Below are 14491 nucleotides of genomic sequence, written 5' to 3'. Positions count from 1 at the left end.
ATACTACTTTCTGTTCACAAACCTGTTCCATTACTGAATAGTACTCTTAGTATAATGTATCCTGTCAATTTCACATACTTTTTGGTACTTCTGGTTGGGGACAACCGAAATATCATCTCTTGAATAAGCTGGTTATTAATGTTCAAGCTCATATATTTCAGTCACATCAAAATATATGTTATTTAATCTATATTTTCCCCTTCAAGAAAACAGGGGACCCTTAAGTGAAGGCTTTTATTCATATTCATTTCCTAAAATTTGAAGGTCAAGGATAGGAAGACAAAGTTTTCGACTGTTAAATTATAAATTAGAAGTCTCTGAACAAGAACCTTATTTAGTTAATCAATTAAGTTGAACAAGCGACATTACAGGGGTAAACAGGAAGGCAAAGAAGGGTGTTCAGAGGAAGGCTTCTCAGGGGAGCTGACACCTACCCTCCAGCTGGAGCCACAGGTAGGAGCCTCTCACTGCAGTAATGGTGGCAACACACACTTCTTCGGGGAGAAGAGGGTTCACTGCCTCAAGCTTCATGTTCTCCTTAAATTCATGCTCAGAAATTGACTAGAAAATAAATTCACCAAATAACATACTCAGTATTCAGTCATGTGCTCATCTGAAAGACCTTTCCAAGTAACAGTTAATTCCAGAGTAACTCCTCTATTCCACACCCCAGGATAACTGTCCCTTCCTCTCCCTATAGAAGATGAGACTTCTCCTCTAGGCAGTAAAACATCAGATCCCTGGGCAGGAGGACACAGGAACTGTTGAGGGTGTGCATGCTGTCCCAGACAGGGAGTACTATACGGAATGCCGGGGGGCCCAGCCCCTGCCTCTACCCGCCACGCAATGGACTGAAAGAGACTTCTTGTGTTAATATGACAAGCACAAGAAGGAACACATAAAGATATGGGTTTAGGTTTCTCCAACAAATGGCCAGCCAGATCCTTCCCAACTGGGTAGTTCAAGATGGAAAAGCGCTACCTACAAGCTTAGAGCTTCCAATCAGCCTTTTCTTTTAGTCCCGATTTCTTAAATATAAACAAGCAAATCCTACTGAGGAATTAACAGGTATCTAAAGATAAGAAAGTTAGAGACAAAAACAGATAAAATAAGCAACTTGGAGAAACCAGATTACGCAAGAAGAAAAACGACCAAAAAAGCAGGAGTAATTAACATCCTCTCAAAGATAAGAAACACTACCACATCTTTAAAATAAGAATAGCATGTTATTAAAAACAAATATTCAGAGATCAGAAATATGTTTTAAAAGTTAAAAATGTGGTATCAGAGCTTCCCTAGTGGCTCAGTGATAAAGAATCCACCTGTCAATGCAGGAGACACAGGTTCGGTCTCTGGTCTGGGAAAATCCCACAAACTAAGGAGCAACTAAGCCCATGCACCACAACTATTAATCCTGTGCTCTAGAACCCGAAAGCTGCAACTACGGAGCACATGTGCCCTGCAACAAGAGAAGTCACCACAATGAGAAACCTGTGCATGCACCAGAGAGCACCCCCCACTGCTGCACATAGAGACAAGCCCATGCAGTCCACTCAGCACAGCCAAAAATAAACTATTTTTTAAAATGTGATATCAAAAATTAAAAACTCAAAGTAAGCGTTGAAACCTAAAGTTTAGGAAATCTTCCAGAAAGCAAGGGGGGAAAGCCCTAAGAAGTAGGAAAGGTGCTAGGGAGGGGGCAGGCAGTCTGGGGGATTAGAGGCACGATCCAGAGGGCCAACAAAATGCAAAATTTCAGAAGGAGAAAAGAGAGCGAGAAAAGGAATCAAAGAAGAGATTCAAGACAACTTCCCAGCACAGAGAGGCAAAGGTCCAGAGAGAATCCACTCTCCACGCACCAGCACATGGGTAAAGATGGGCCAAGCCATGGTTTCACAGTGAAATGTAGTGACAAGAGATTCTATAATCTTCCAGGAACAGAGAAAAAGGCAGGTCATATATGAGAGAGCAAGAATAAGAATGTCTTTTAACTTCTCAATACCAACACTGTAAGGCAGAAAACTTATTTAACTTATATGCAGAGTACATCATGAGAAATGCTGGACTAGATGAAGCAAAAGTTGCAATCAAGATTGCCGGGAGAAATATCAATAACCTCAGATATGCAGAAGACACCACCCTTATGGCAGAAAGTGAAGAAGAACTAAAGAGCCTCTTGATGAATGTGAAAGAGGAGAGTGAAAAAGTTGGCTTAAAACTCAACATTCAAAGAACTAAGATCATGGCATCCGGTCCCATCACTTCATGGCAAATAAACGGAAACAGTAACAGACTTTATCTTGGAGGGCTCCAAAATCACTGCAGATGGTGACTACAGCCATGAAATTAAAAGACGCTTGCTCCTTGGAAGAAAAGTTATGACCAACCTAGACAGCATATTAAAAGGCACAGACATTACTTTGCCAACAAAGGTCCGTCTAGTCAAAGCTGTGTTTTTTCCAGTAGTCCTGTATGGACGTGACAGTTGGACTATAAATAAAGAAAGCTGAGTGCCGAAGAATTGATGCTTTTGAACTGTGGTATTGGAGGAGACTCTTGATAGTCCCTTAGACTGCAAAGAGATCCAACCAATTCATCCTAAAGGAAATCAGTCCTGAATATTCATTGGAAGGACTGATGCTGAAGCTGAAACTCCAATACATTGGCCACCTGAAACGAAGAACTGACTCATTGGAAAAGACCCTGGTGCTGGGAAAGATTGAAGGCAGGAGGAGAAGGGGACAACAGAGGATGAGATGGTTGAATGGCATCACCGACTCAATGGACATGAGTTTGAGTAGGCTCCAGGAGTTGGTGATGGACATGGAAGCCTGGGGTACTGCAGTCCATGGGGTCACAAAGAGTCGGACACGACTGAGTGACTGAACTGAACTGAAGGTAGAAAACAACTAATGCTTTCAAAATTCTATAATGAAATAACTTTCAGCCCCAAATTCCACACTGAGCCAAATGATGAGTCAAGTTAGCTGAGTGAAGATATTTTCAAACACAAAATGTCTACTAAAATTTACATCTCTTGCATCTCATTTCAGGAAGCTTTTGAAAGACAGACTCCATCAAAACAAGCGAGTAAACCAGAGAGGAGGCCATGAGATATACAAAACTGGAATTTCAAGTCCAAAGAAAAGGGAGAGGCAATTCCTTGGGAGACAGAGAAGAGCAGTTTCCAGAATTAAAATTACATAGCAAGACAGGTTACTACAGAGTAACCTGTCTAGAAAGGGGTTGCTAAGAGGGGTGTCTCTTAAAAAAAAAAAATTAAAAATGACAGATTTCCTGATGTGCAAAGAGTTTTGAGAATCTACTGAATGGTGTGGGAAATGGTAGTTTTATAACAAAGAAACAAAGAAAATTATATTAAAAACAAAGAAGATTAAGCTATGAAAACAAGGCAATTATTAACTTGAGGACAAATTAAAAGACAAAGCAATCATAAAATAATGCACTACTAATCAGGTGGGAAAGATTGAAGGCAAAAGGAGAAGAGGGTGACAGAGGATGAGACAGTTAGATAGCATCACCAACTCAGTGGACAGGAATTTGAGCAAACTCTGGGATGGCGAAGGACAGTGAAGCCTGGGATGCCACAGTCTACAGGGGTGGCAAAGAGTCGGACTTGGTGACTAAACAACAACAATCTGTGAATAACACTCAAATGCCTATGGTAACATAAATACTCAAATTCAGATTTAACCAAAAATTGTAAAATCAACCTAATAGGAAGAGGAAACAGGAAAGACAGAGGAGAAAAGTAGTAAAATAGCCAGATTACTCATTTATCATAACACAGAATCAAGAGATGCATCTAAAATTAACTCAAAAGACAGCAGTGTATTATAAATAAAGAACTATAAATATGAGAATAACAGTGAGAAGAATAGGAAGTAAATACTCCTGGGAAGGGAAGCCATGGAAAGTCAGATAGAGTAGGAAATTATTGGTTTATGTCCTAAGCTTTTCACTGCTATTTGGCCTTGTTAACCATAAGTAAGTTTAACAATTTTCACTCCTTAATATTTCAACATGTTTTCATATTTAATGGACCATCAAAACTAATCATAAACTAAAATTTTAAATTCACATGATTTCAGCTAATAAGAAAAAAACAATAAAACTGTTAAGTTAATTAAATTAACAAATTAACTTCTGCAGTAAATGAACTTTTCCTTGGACCATTTTATTACAAGCAACAAGAGGCTTTTCTGGGTTGCACGAGAGAACTGGCTTCTGCGTAAACGTCACTACAGCGCAGGAAGGCAGCAGTCCCCAGCAGCCCTGGAGCAGTGGCCCTGCAGGCACGGGATTCTCACCGGAGGGAAGCACCTCTGGGGAGCAGCTTCAGCACCACACTGTTTGAGGTAGTCAGCCCAATCAAAGTCCTGGCCCTGGTAGCCTAGGCAGGGACAAAAGAGCAATGATTCACACCTCATGTGCTCGCCCAGCATTACCTCTCTGCTGGTATCCACCCACAGCTTTTAATTTCACTTATTTGAGGACTTGATCATTTTAGAGGAAAAACATCCTATCGAGTCTAAAGTATTGTTGATTTTTATAAAGTAGAGCAACTCTGGATAGAATTTTCAACTTTCACACTTCAAATTAAGCATTTATTCGAGCAGTATTTTATGATTAGTTGTTGACAATTTAACAAAAGATTTTAAAACAGTTATGACTGAATTTGATCTGTGCTAATAATTCTAGTCTCATTACCCTTCTATTATGACTTAGGCCCTAAGGAAAAGAGACAGCAAACAACCTACAGCACTAGTTAAATCAGTGAAGACTTCTTTCAAAAAGCTATTTCCTAAAACATGTCTTGTGAAGTCGCTCAGTCATGTCTGACTCTTTGCGACCCATGGACTGTAGCCTACCAGGCTTCTCCATCCATGGGATTTTCCAGGCAAGAGTACTGGAGTGGGTTGCCATTTCCTTCTCCAAAACATGTTTTAGCTACTACTAACACTCTCAACAGTTACATTTTTTACAAAATCTCAATGTTCTCATAACCTGAATCATGAATTCATTTCACAAAAAAAGTTGAGCTTAATTCCCCGCTTCAGTCTACAGGGTCCTTGGCAGAAGCCCCTCTAACCCGACACCCTGACGGCACTGGCTCTGTGCCAGGAGCTGACTGAGCCCTGCTGCTCCGCTGGGTCTGCGCTCCTCTCTGCTCCCCAGAGTTCAGTACCCCACAGGCACGGAGCAGGCTACTCAAGACTGCGCCAGCCTGCGATGTGCAGCCACCTCCTCACCCAGCTCAGACCAGCACCGTGTTTCCTCTGGCTCCACTTCAATTCCTGACAGTAAATCACCTGCCATTTTCAATACGAAATCCACTACTTTCCTTCTATTTATAAAGACAGCTGCACTGTCTATAAAAATGCTGAGAGCTCTGATATCTTTAATAAAAATGTTTTATCTTCTCACAGAAAGACAGCAGACAGGATAAGGAACTTGGGGTGTTCAGAGCATTCACGAAAAGAACTTGCTCCTGAAGGTGTGTACCCCAACCCTTCCATCCTCACCAGGCAGTTACACCCCCACTGTCTGGTCAACCCTTCCATCCTCACCAGGCAGTTACACCCCCACTGTCTGGTCACTGATGAGGGAGAACCAGGGGGCTTCTGCTGTTTTCCCCTATTTGCTCATTGCAGGAACTGTCCTTCTCACTTTTGTTTCTCCAGTGACAAGTCCAAGGCCTGGCTCAACGCAAACATTCCACGAATGTTTGTTGGATAAATGAAGGCTGAACGGAAGACAAAGGTTCAGAGTCTGTGACTCTTGTGAACAGAAAAGAACACTCACAGTCCAGTGTTCCAGCAGTCACCATTTAGAAAGTGAAGATACATTTTACCAAGGACTTGCCAATAAAGTATACATACACCGCCAGTCAAATAATCTGACTTGCTGATATAAAAATCAGATAAACATATTATTCTTCCAGATACTCTAAGTTAAAATTTTTTTTAAATTTTAGCTCAACTAAGTCATATTTAGTAGCCTTAATTAAAGGGTCAAAGATTAAATTTTGCAAAGCTCAAACATGAGGAAAATGAGCTGCTACTTTCCTACTTACAGCCTGAGTTCTACTCTTGACCAAAAACCTCCCTCTGAAGTCCAAAGCATCTCCCTCTAAAAGGAGGTCCAGAAACCGAACAGTCATCAATCCACCTCCTCACTCTGGCTCTCAGGCCACTTCTTGTAAGCCAGCTCCCGATGCTCATTGCATCCTACCCTCACCCCTACTGCCTCCCGACAGACACAGATGGAGGCTGCATGGAATCCCAGGTTGTCATGAAGATATTTATCTAAGTAGTAGGACACACTTTCCTAGTTTTCAAGCTTAATTTATGGGCTTCCCAGGTGGCTCAGTGGTAAAGAATCCGCTTGCCAAGCAGGAGACATGGGATCGAACCCTGGGTCAGGAAGATCCCTTGGAGTAAAATGGCAACCCACTCCAGTATTCTTGCCTGGGAAATCCCATGGACAGAGGAGCCTGAGGGGCTACAGTCCGTGAGCTTGCAAAGAGTCGGACACAGCTGAGCGACCAAGCACAGCAAGCAGCACAAGCTTAATCTGTAACACTTAAATACGCAGAAACTGGGAGCTAGGTCTTTGTTTATACTGGTCTTGTGCCCCAAACCACTAAGGACTGGACCGGGTGTGAGGAGAGGTGGGGACAAAAGACCCAGGTAAAGCCACCTGATAAATCTCATGATAAATCTCATTCCCAAGCAAACAAATAAGAAAAGAATGAATACACACCAGGAGGGGGGCTGATGTGTAAACCATTCTTCAGACTCCACTGCACGGGGAAAATACCAGGGCTGTCAGTGTGACACACGAAGGATCGCTGTGCACGATTCTCCAGTCGCAAATCATCCATTTCCACCAGAAAATACTTCTCATCAAAAACCTGTATGTATGATTTAACACACAAAATAGATAAATGTTTTTTGTGTACATATACACATATGTGTGCACATACACACAGGCCATTTCTTTGGTGTAGCTAATAAACACGTTATAAAAGTTCGTAGCCACATTAATAGTAACATTAAGTCTGTTTTAATACTATTACTAAACACTCAGTAAGTCTTATCTTTATGTCAGGCATTGTTTTAATTAAATGTTTTTCATGCAATATTAATTCAGTTTTAATCTTTCTAACAATCTAATGAGGTACCATTATCAACCCTATTTTGCAGAAGAGGAAACTGAGTTTAAAAAACAGTTAATAACTTACACCATGTTACACAGACAGGTAGAAACAGAGCTTAGATTTAAATCTAAGCATGTGAGCTGTGAACAAAGCTTAGTTCAGACTCAGCGAGGAGTCAACTACACTAGTTTATTAGATCAGATCCTAGCCTAGTTTCAAACACCAAAAAGAAGGTTTTATGAACCTCCCCTAGCTCCTTACCACCTTCAGACTCCAGAAAAGACTTTCTGGCCCCACTGCAGGTTCAAGATCCCTTCTTGTTCTAAGAATTATCCTCTTCTAAGACAAGGAAAATTTAATCTCAATAGGTTAGACGATTCAGCTTCCAAGTAACCACTCCTCTTGTCACACCTGACTTTTGGTTCTACTTTCAGTAAATGAGCTTCTGCTCTACTACTAAAACAAAATCCTTTGCCTTATGCATCAGTCCTCATAACGAGTAACTGGGCCTGTCACAGTCACAGACAACCTGCCCTGTTCTTGTTCGTACTCCTAACCAGAGCCTTGTTTTCATTAGTCTTCCAAAAGATTAAAAGTCTACATCTGGAATCCATGGCTGGAACAACCCTACTTGCAAGTCTCATGACACTAAGCCACTGTTTCCCACACACCTGTTCACCCAACGAGCCTGGCACCTAGTTGGACATTGATGACACTGCCTGCCTCCAAACTTTTCGGATACCATGGCTACCTCCTGGTTAGATCTCCTCTAGTTATGGAGGACTGTCATAGGACACAGCTAGGACTGCCCCCAAAGAATGTGCACCCGACTCCTCTGGCACCCAGGCCTTGGTTAGCTGGGGCAACCAAGCTCTGAAAAAGGAACGTGCCACAAAGAGCTGGACATTACAAACGTAAGACGTGCACAGAACTAATTCTAACCTCGCAGCTTAGGAGAAACAATGGGTTGGATTAGTGGAGTCTGACGATCAAAACACCACCAATTTCCTAAAACAGCCACCCTGACAAGAATTCTTACCAAGATAGCTGACTCCATTTTACCTTAACAACTGTAGCAGGAGAGATGCCAAAAGGAGACGAGGGGTCCACAGCTTCTAATTTCATATTTATAGAGAAAGAATGAGTGCCAATCACTCGCTTGTCCTGAAATGCAAAGACCAAGAGGAAATAAAAATAGTATTTTCACATTAATTTTATACTAACATATAGCTGAACACTACTCGTTTTTAAAATTTTTTATTTATTTGCTCTTGGTTGTACTGGGCCTTTGTTGCTGCACACAGGCTTTCTCCAGTTGCGGTGAGTGGGGCTACTCCCTGCTGTGGTGTGTGGGCTTCTCATTGTGGTAACTTCCCTCGTTACAGAGCACAGGCTCTAGGAACAAGGGCCTCAGTAGCTCTAACATGCAGGCTCAGCAGCTGTGGCTCCTGGGTCTAGACTACAGGCTCAGTACTTGCGGTGCACAGGCTCGGTTGCTCCATGGCACGTGGGATCTTTCCAGAACAGGGATCGAACCCACGTCTCCTGCACTGGCAGGTGGATTCTTATCCCCTGCATCACCAGGGAAGTCCTGAAAACTACTCTTAATTAAAATAATGAAACTGTCCACCTTATATTAAATAATCTAGTCCTGTAATTATCTTCCCTGCCTAGAAAAAACTATTCAGGAAAAAAAGAAAACCAAAGGGAGCAAGCACTCCTACTCGCTACATTTGGAACACAAGGACCATCCACAGAAAAAAACAAGCTTATTTTAATACAAGTCAGGGCTATGTAGTTAAAAGCAGAAGAGAAAAGACTCAGAATGCTTTAAGAGCATTTGGGAGAAAACCTAGACTACCTTCAGGAAAAAAGGAAGGATGACCATCACTCCAGCCTTGAAGCCTCTTCGTCTCCTTCAGCCATCACAGCGCTCTCACTGACACCAGGGGTTATTTCACACTGCGCAGCTCCCCCATACTGTGGTACTCTATTGTGAGAAGACAAGTCCCTATCTGCCACTTTTTTGCTTTTACCTTAAACAAATAAGATGGCAACGGCTCTTCCTCCTCTTTCACTTTGGCCAAGATCTCTTGCCACTCAGCTTCATTTTTCAGATGTCTGATGGCTTTAGTTAAAACAAAAACAGGATGCTTTAAGTGACGTGAGAACTTACACATTTTATAACTGCTCTGAAAGCATTCACATAAACAAAAAAGTCACTTTCCCCCGGGAAAAGGTAGCGGTTCAAGCCCACTTATACCATCTTTACTCAGAGAACTCCTACTTAAACTTCAATACCTTGTGTCCTCTGTTCAGAACCTGGGTGGTAGTTGAGTAAAAACACCTATCATACCACAAGGATTACTCTAGTCCACAAAATAATACAACGTCCAAACTGCGGTACATAATAATGAATGCGAGTGATTTCAATATTAACTCCTATTTTAATACCTTTTAAAAGTTTTTTATTTTTTTAAACTGGAGTATCTTTTAATCAATAATCCTCTTTGAACTCAAGACCTGTCCTACTCCTGTATCTATCTGGATGTTACTTAGAGAACTTTTCTTCAGTTTTGGTAAGGGGTCAGTATGACTTGGGGCAGCAGTCAGTAGAGCTGGGGCAGAAGGTATATTAGTATGTGTGGCAAATTACTAAGGCAACAAAGCTCCCCCCTCCAAAAAAAAGGCATTTACCTATTCCATAAACATTTGCAATTATTTCTATTATGCAAATCAACAAAGGCTTTTGTAATATGCAGAATAATGTATTTTTCAGTCTCACTGATATTAATAAACAATAAATATGACGAAATATTATAAACAATAATGCAATATTAAAAGAAAAATGCTGCACTGCTCCTCACCTGATGGGGGCTGGAGCTCATACCCTTGTTGAGCAGCCCAGCCAACGTGATGGAGAAATGGATCCAAGTAATACAACCAATGCTCACAATTAGCAGAGCCCTCAAGGCCTTCATAGCGCAGTCTCAGCCTTCCCCCGATGTTGTCCACCACAGTAACAATCCAGGTACTTAAAGAGTCCTGGAAAGCCTGACATTCCAGCCTGGAACCTGGAGCAATGAGATCTAAAGGATTCCTCCCGTTACGGAGCTATAGGTAAAAAAGCAAAATGATTTTTTATGAGAGGTAACATAACATTTTTAAAAGTCAAGTTTTAAATGAACTCAAACTAGTTTTTATATTTTTATCCATTCAAAGCCAGGACACTGAACTGTCTAATATTAGACAAGTCTGTATAGTATTATTTCTGGTGATGTGAAAATGTCTACCTTAAAGAAAACTTACTATAAAGCAATAGAACTATTCTAAAAGATTTCTATCTCCAGGACTATGTTAAAGAGTTTTATCTAGAAAGAATTTTTAAAATATCATCATTACTTAGTCTTTGTAAAAGCCAAGAATGATCATCATTAAAAAAAAAAAAAAAAATCAAACATGATAAAAGTCAAAATCGCCCACAACCCACCTCCAGGAAAGAACATGATAAATGCTTTGGCAAACACTCTCTGAGAATAGGTTTTTTACACCCAAGTGAACATCCATCCATGTCTTATCTTTTTCTCTTGCTTGTTTTTTTTGAAAAATGTATACTGTTTTTCAGTGTGTTTGTGTCACTTAATATTTTATAGCTATCTTTCTATTACAGCACATACAAATCTTCCTCATCCTTTTAATCTGCTTTATTGATATCCTCTATTATACTTGGGCAGTAGTTTATCCACTTATATACTGATGGGATTTCAGTTATTTCTGATGTTTTACTCATTTCACAACAATGCTCTTACAAATAATAGAGTAAGTGTTTTGAATACACTCAAGCACTCTATAGATATACTATTTCTCACTCTATAGATATACTATTCTAATTCTCACTCTATAGATATACTATTAAAAACTAGAAAAAAGAAAGAAAAAAGGTTGACTTCAGTATCATCATTTAATGTTCAAACTTACATTTTTTCCTAATAAGAACTGTTCTATGACAATTACATATTTATAAATATGGAAAAGGAACACATGAACAAATAAAGGCACACATCCACAACTAAAGATAAAAATGGCAGAATCGAAGTCAATGTATTTGTTCATATGTTACTGAGTGGTGAGACAGACCCTGACTAAACATAATTAAATGTGTCAGAGTACAGGCATACCTCTGAGATATTGCAGGTTTAGTTCCAGACTACAGCAATAAAGTATACAGAAATAAAGTGAACCATGCTAATTTTTTGGCTTCCCGGTGTATATAAAAATTAAGCTTGTACTATTGCATAAACTAGTAAATGTGCAACAGCATTATGTCTAAAAAAACAATGCATAAACTTTAATTTAAAAATACAGAACAAAAAAGTTAATACAATAGTTACATCACAGATCACTGATCAGAGATCATACAAATATAATAATAATGAAAAAGTTTGAAACATTGTGAGAATTACCAAAATGTAATACAGAAACACAAAGTAAGCAAACACTGCTGGAAAAACAGTGCCAATAGACTTGCTCAAAGCAGGGTTGCCACAGAGCTTCAATTTGTAAAAACTGCAGTATCTGCAAAGCAGTCAAGTGAAGCACAATAAATCAAGGTATGTGTGTAGAAGATATATAAAAATCACCTAGAAACAAATTCGACACTGAAGCTTTAAAGGGGAATTGTGAATGGATCGCAGAATCAAATATATAAGAGTTAAAACTATAAAACATTTAGAATATAGGAGCAAACCTTTTGACCCTGAGTTAAGCAAAGCCTTCTTAGATTAAGACAAAAGAGAAAAAAAGATAAACTGGACTACATTGAAATAAACATTTGTTCTACAAACAATATCATCAAGAAAGTGAAAAAACAATCTACAAAACTGGATAAAATATTTTTAAAATCATATATCTTGATCTAGACTTGTAATCTGAATTTATAAGGAACCCTTACAAGCCAATAATAAAAAAATAGCCCAATTTTAAAATGAGCAGATATTTCTCCAAAAAAGAAGTACATAGAAAGATTTTCAGTATTATTAGTCATTAGAGAAATGCAACTCAAAGTGAGAAGCCACTTTACACACAACAGGAGAGCTATAGCCAAAAACAGAACAACAGGTGTTGGTAAGGATGTAAAGACATTGGAACCTTCATAAACCGCATTTCACATATGCTACAATGTTGCTGGTATAACAGAAAGAGACAAAATGTAAATTAGAAACATCATAACCAATAAATTTATTTCACAAAAATAAGAAATCTATATTCACCAAAAAGCTCAAAAGCTACTATACTAATTTAAAAGAACTGCTGAAAGCAGGTAGGTAGTGATCCAGGGTCTTCTGAGAAAAATAAAAGGGGTCTCTCAAGTCAGCTGGTGCAGGAGTTACACATGTCCACACTGAAAGAGTCAACCCCGGCTCAGTTCCAAGTGAAAGCTCAAGAAGGCCACATTTCCAAGCTGCGTGAAAGAATCTGGAAAACTATAGAGTTTTATGTGTTTCCAACTAATTCAAAAACATTCTAGGCTCTGAGCAAGCCTCCAGTTTACAATCTCTGAGGTAAGTCTACACCCCTTAAGACCTACGCCTGGGTCTGTAGTAGCAACGCTGATCTGACTCAGTGGTAAATGAGCAAGTCATTTTAGGATTCCCTGGACAGGAAGATTAGAAGTTTTCCACCCTGATTCTGGAAGCAGTAATACTCACGCCCTCTAGCAGCGGAACAGGAGGACTACAGGCTCCCGTCAGGGTCTGCCGTAGAAACTCATCCCAGTCAGACACTTTATCTCTGATGCCTAGGTGACGGAATCATACTGTCAGCCACAAAACACAAAGAAAGTAAACCACACAGAATACAGAAAAACTAACTCTGTGAAAATGGTTTAGAGGTGCATTTATCATTTTAATATGCAAGAGCCCAACATATTGATTCTTTGAGAGCTTAGAAATAATCCTCCTATAGATAAGAGTACTTCCTGGTTAGTTTAATGAGTTGTATCCAAACAGAGAGAACAGGCCCAACTCACAGTAAGGATCACTGTAAGTATAACGTTATCCTAAAATGAGCTACTTTATTTTTCTATTGTGGAAATTTTCAAACATACTGAAAGGCAGAGAAAATAATATAATGAATCCCCATGTGCAGTAGTTTCAACAACTTCCTTTTATCCTTGTTCCCTTCATCCTATTTCCTTCTTTCCCCACAGGTAACTTTCCCCACAGGAACATACATTTAAATTACTGCATTTGAAAATCACTGAAATAGATTTTCTATTTTGGGTAGTTAATTCACAAGCCCCAAACACAGATTTCTTTATTTGCTTTTGCATTTTTTTAACTTTTTTTTTTCACAAGTTATACAGAATATTTACATAGTTCAAAATTCAAATCTAGAAAGTAAGGTACATTCAGAAAATCTGGCTTTTATCCTTGGTCCCTTCATCCTATTCCCTCCTTTTCCCATAGGTAACTTTTTAAAATAGTGTGTTCCTTACTGCTGTTCAACCATTGTTTCATTTTCAAAAAATGAAATTCACACACACATTCATACGCCTTCCTCCTCCCTCATTCAATACAGATTTTTCTTTATTCATGTAACAAGGTATCTGGAGACCGTTCCTTTGATGTATATAGATGGACACTGTTTCTTTTTTTTAATGACTATACCTTCTGTCACTATAAAGTATTCTTCTTTGGAAAGGTGATATATATTGTTACACACACACAACAGAATATTGCTCAGTCATAACAAAGAATGAAATAATGCCATCTGTAGCGACACGGATGGACCAAGAGATTATCATATTAAGTGACATAAGTCAAAGACAAATATTATATGATATCACTTTTATGTGGAATCTAAAAAATTGATACAAATGAACTTATTTACAAAACAGAAACAGACTCACAGACATAGAAAACAAATTTATGGTTATCAAAGGGGAGGAAGAGGGGTAAATTAGGAGTTTGAGATTAACAGATATACATTAGCACATACAAAGCGGAGAAACGAGGACCCACTGTATAGCACAGGGAACTATCTTGCAGTAATCTTACATTCACTATCTTGCAGTAACCTATATGGAAAAGAACCTAAAAAATAATTTATATAATAGGTATGTGTATAACTGAATCACTCTACTGAACACTTGAAACCAACACAACATTGTAAATCAACTATACTTCAATTAAAAAAACAACAATAAAATACCCTTCTTTGTCTCTTACAGTGCTTTCTGATCTGAATTCCACCTTTGTCAGATATCAAGACTGAGACTCCTGCATTCTTTTCTATTTGCACCTGGTC

General features: G+C 39.1%; 1 protein-coding gene across 8 annotated transcripts in view; it reads right to left on the bottom strand.

The window, feature by feature from the left end:
- SFMBT1 (Scm like with four mbt domains 1) overlaps positions 1 to 14491 on the bottom strand; it is a 116404-nt gene that overhangs the window by 20821 nt on the left and 81092 nt on the right. For all 8 annotated transcript variants that reach the window (XR_010662986.1, XR_010662985.1, XM_065933494.1 and 5 more), the window contains exons 5-11: positions 12892 to 12980; positions 10051 to 10297; positions 9220 to 9311; positions 8246 to 8347; positions 6787 to 6937; positions 4332 to 4414; positions 435 to 561 (exon numbers count right to left, since the gene is read on the bottom strand). Coding sequence is in view for 6 of the 8 variants with exons in the window: in XM_065933494.1 (XP_065789566.1) it covers positions 435 to 561; positions 4332 to 4414; positions 6787 to 6937; positions 8246 to 8347; positions 9220 to 9311; positions 10051 to 10297; positions 12892 to 12980 (891 nt within the window). In the remaining 2 variants the exon portion in view is untranslated. The remainder of the gene's footprint in view (positions 1 to 434; positions 562 to 4331; positions 4415 to 6786; positions 6938 to 8245; positions 8348 to 9219; positions 9312 to 10050; positions 10298 to 12891; positions 12981 to 14491) is intronic.

The sequence above is a fragment of the Muntiacus reevesi genome, chromosome 4 (genome assembly GCF_963930625.1).
Source record: "Muntiacus reevesi chromosome 4, mMunRee1.1, whole genome shotgun sequence".
Taxonomy (NCBI): Eukaryota; Metazoa; Chordata; class Mammalia; order Artiodactyla; family Cervidae; genus Muntiacus; species Muntiacus reevesi.
This window is presented reverse-complemented; position numbering and strand designations above follow the sequence as displayed.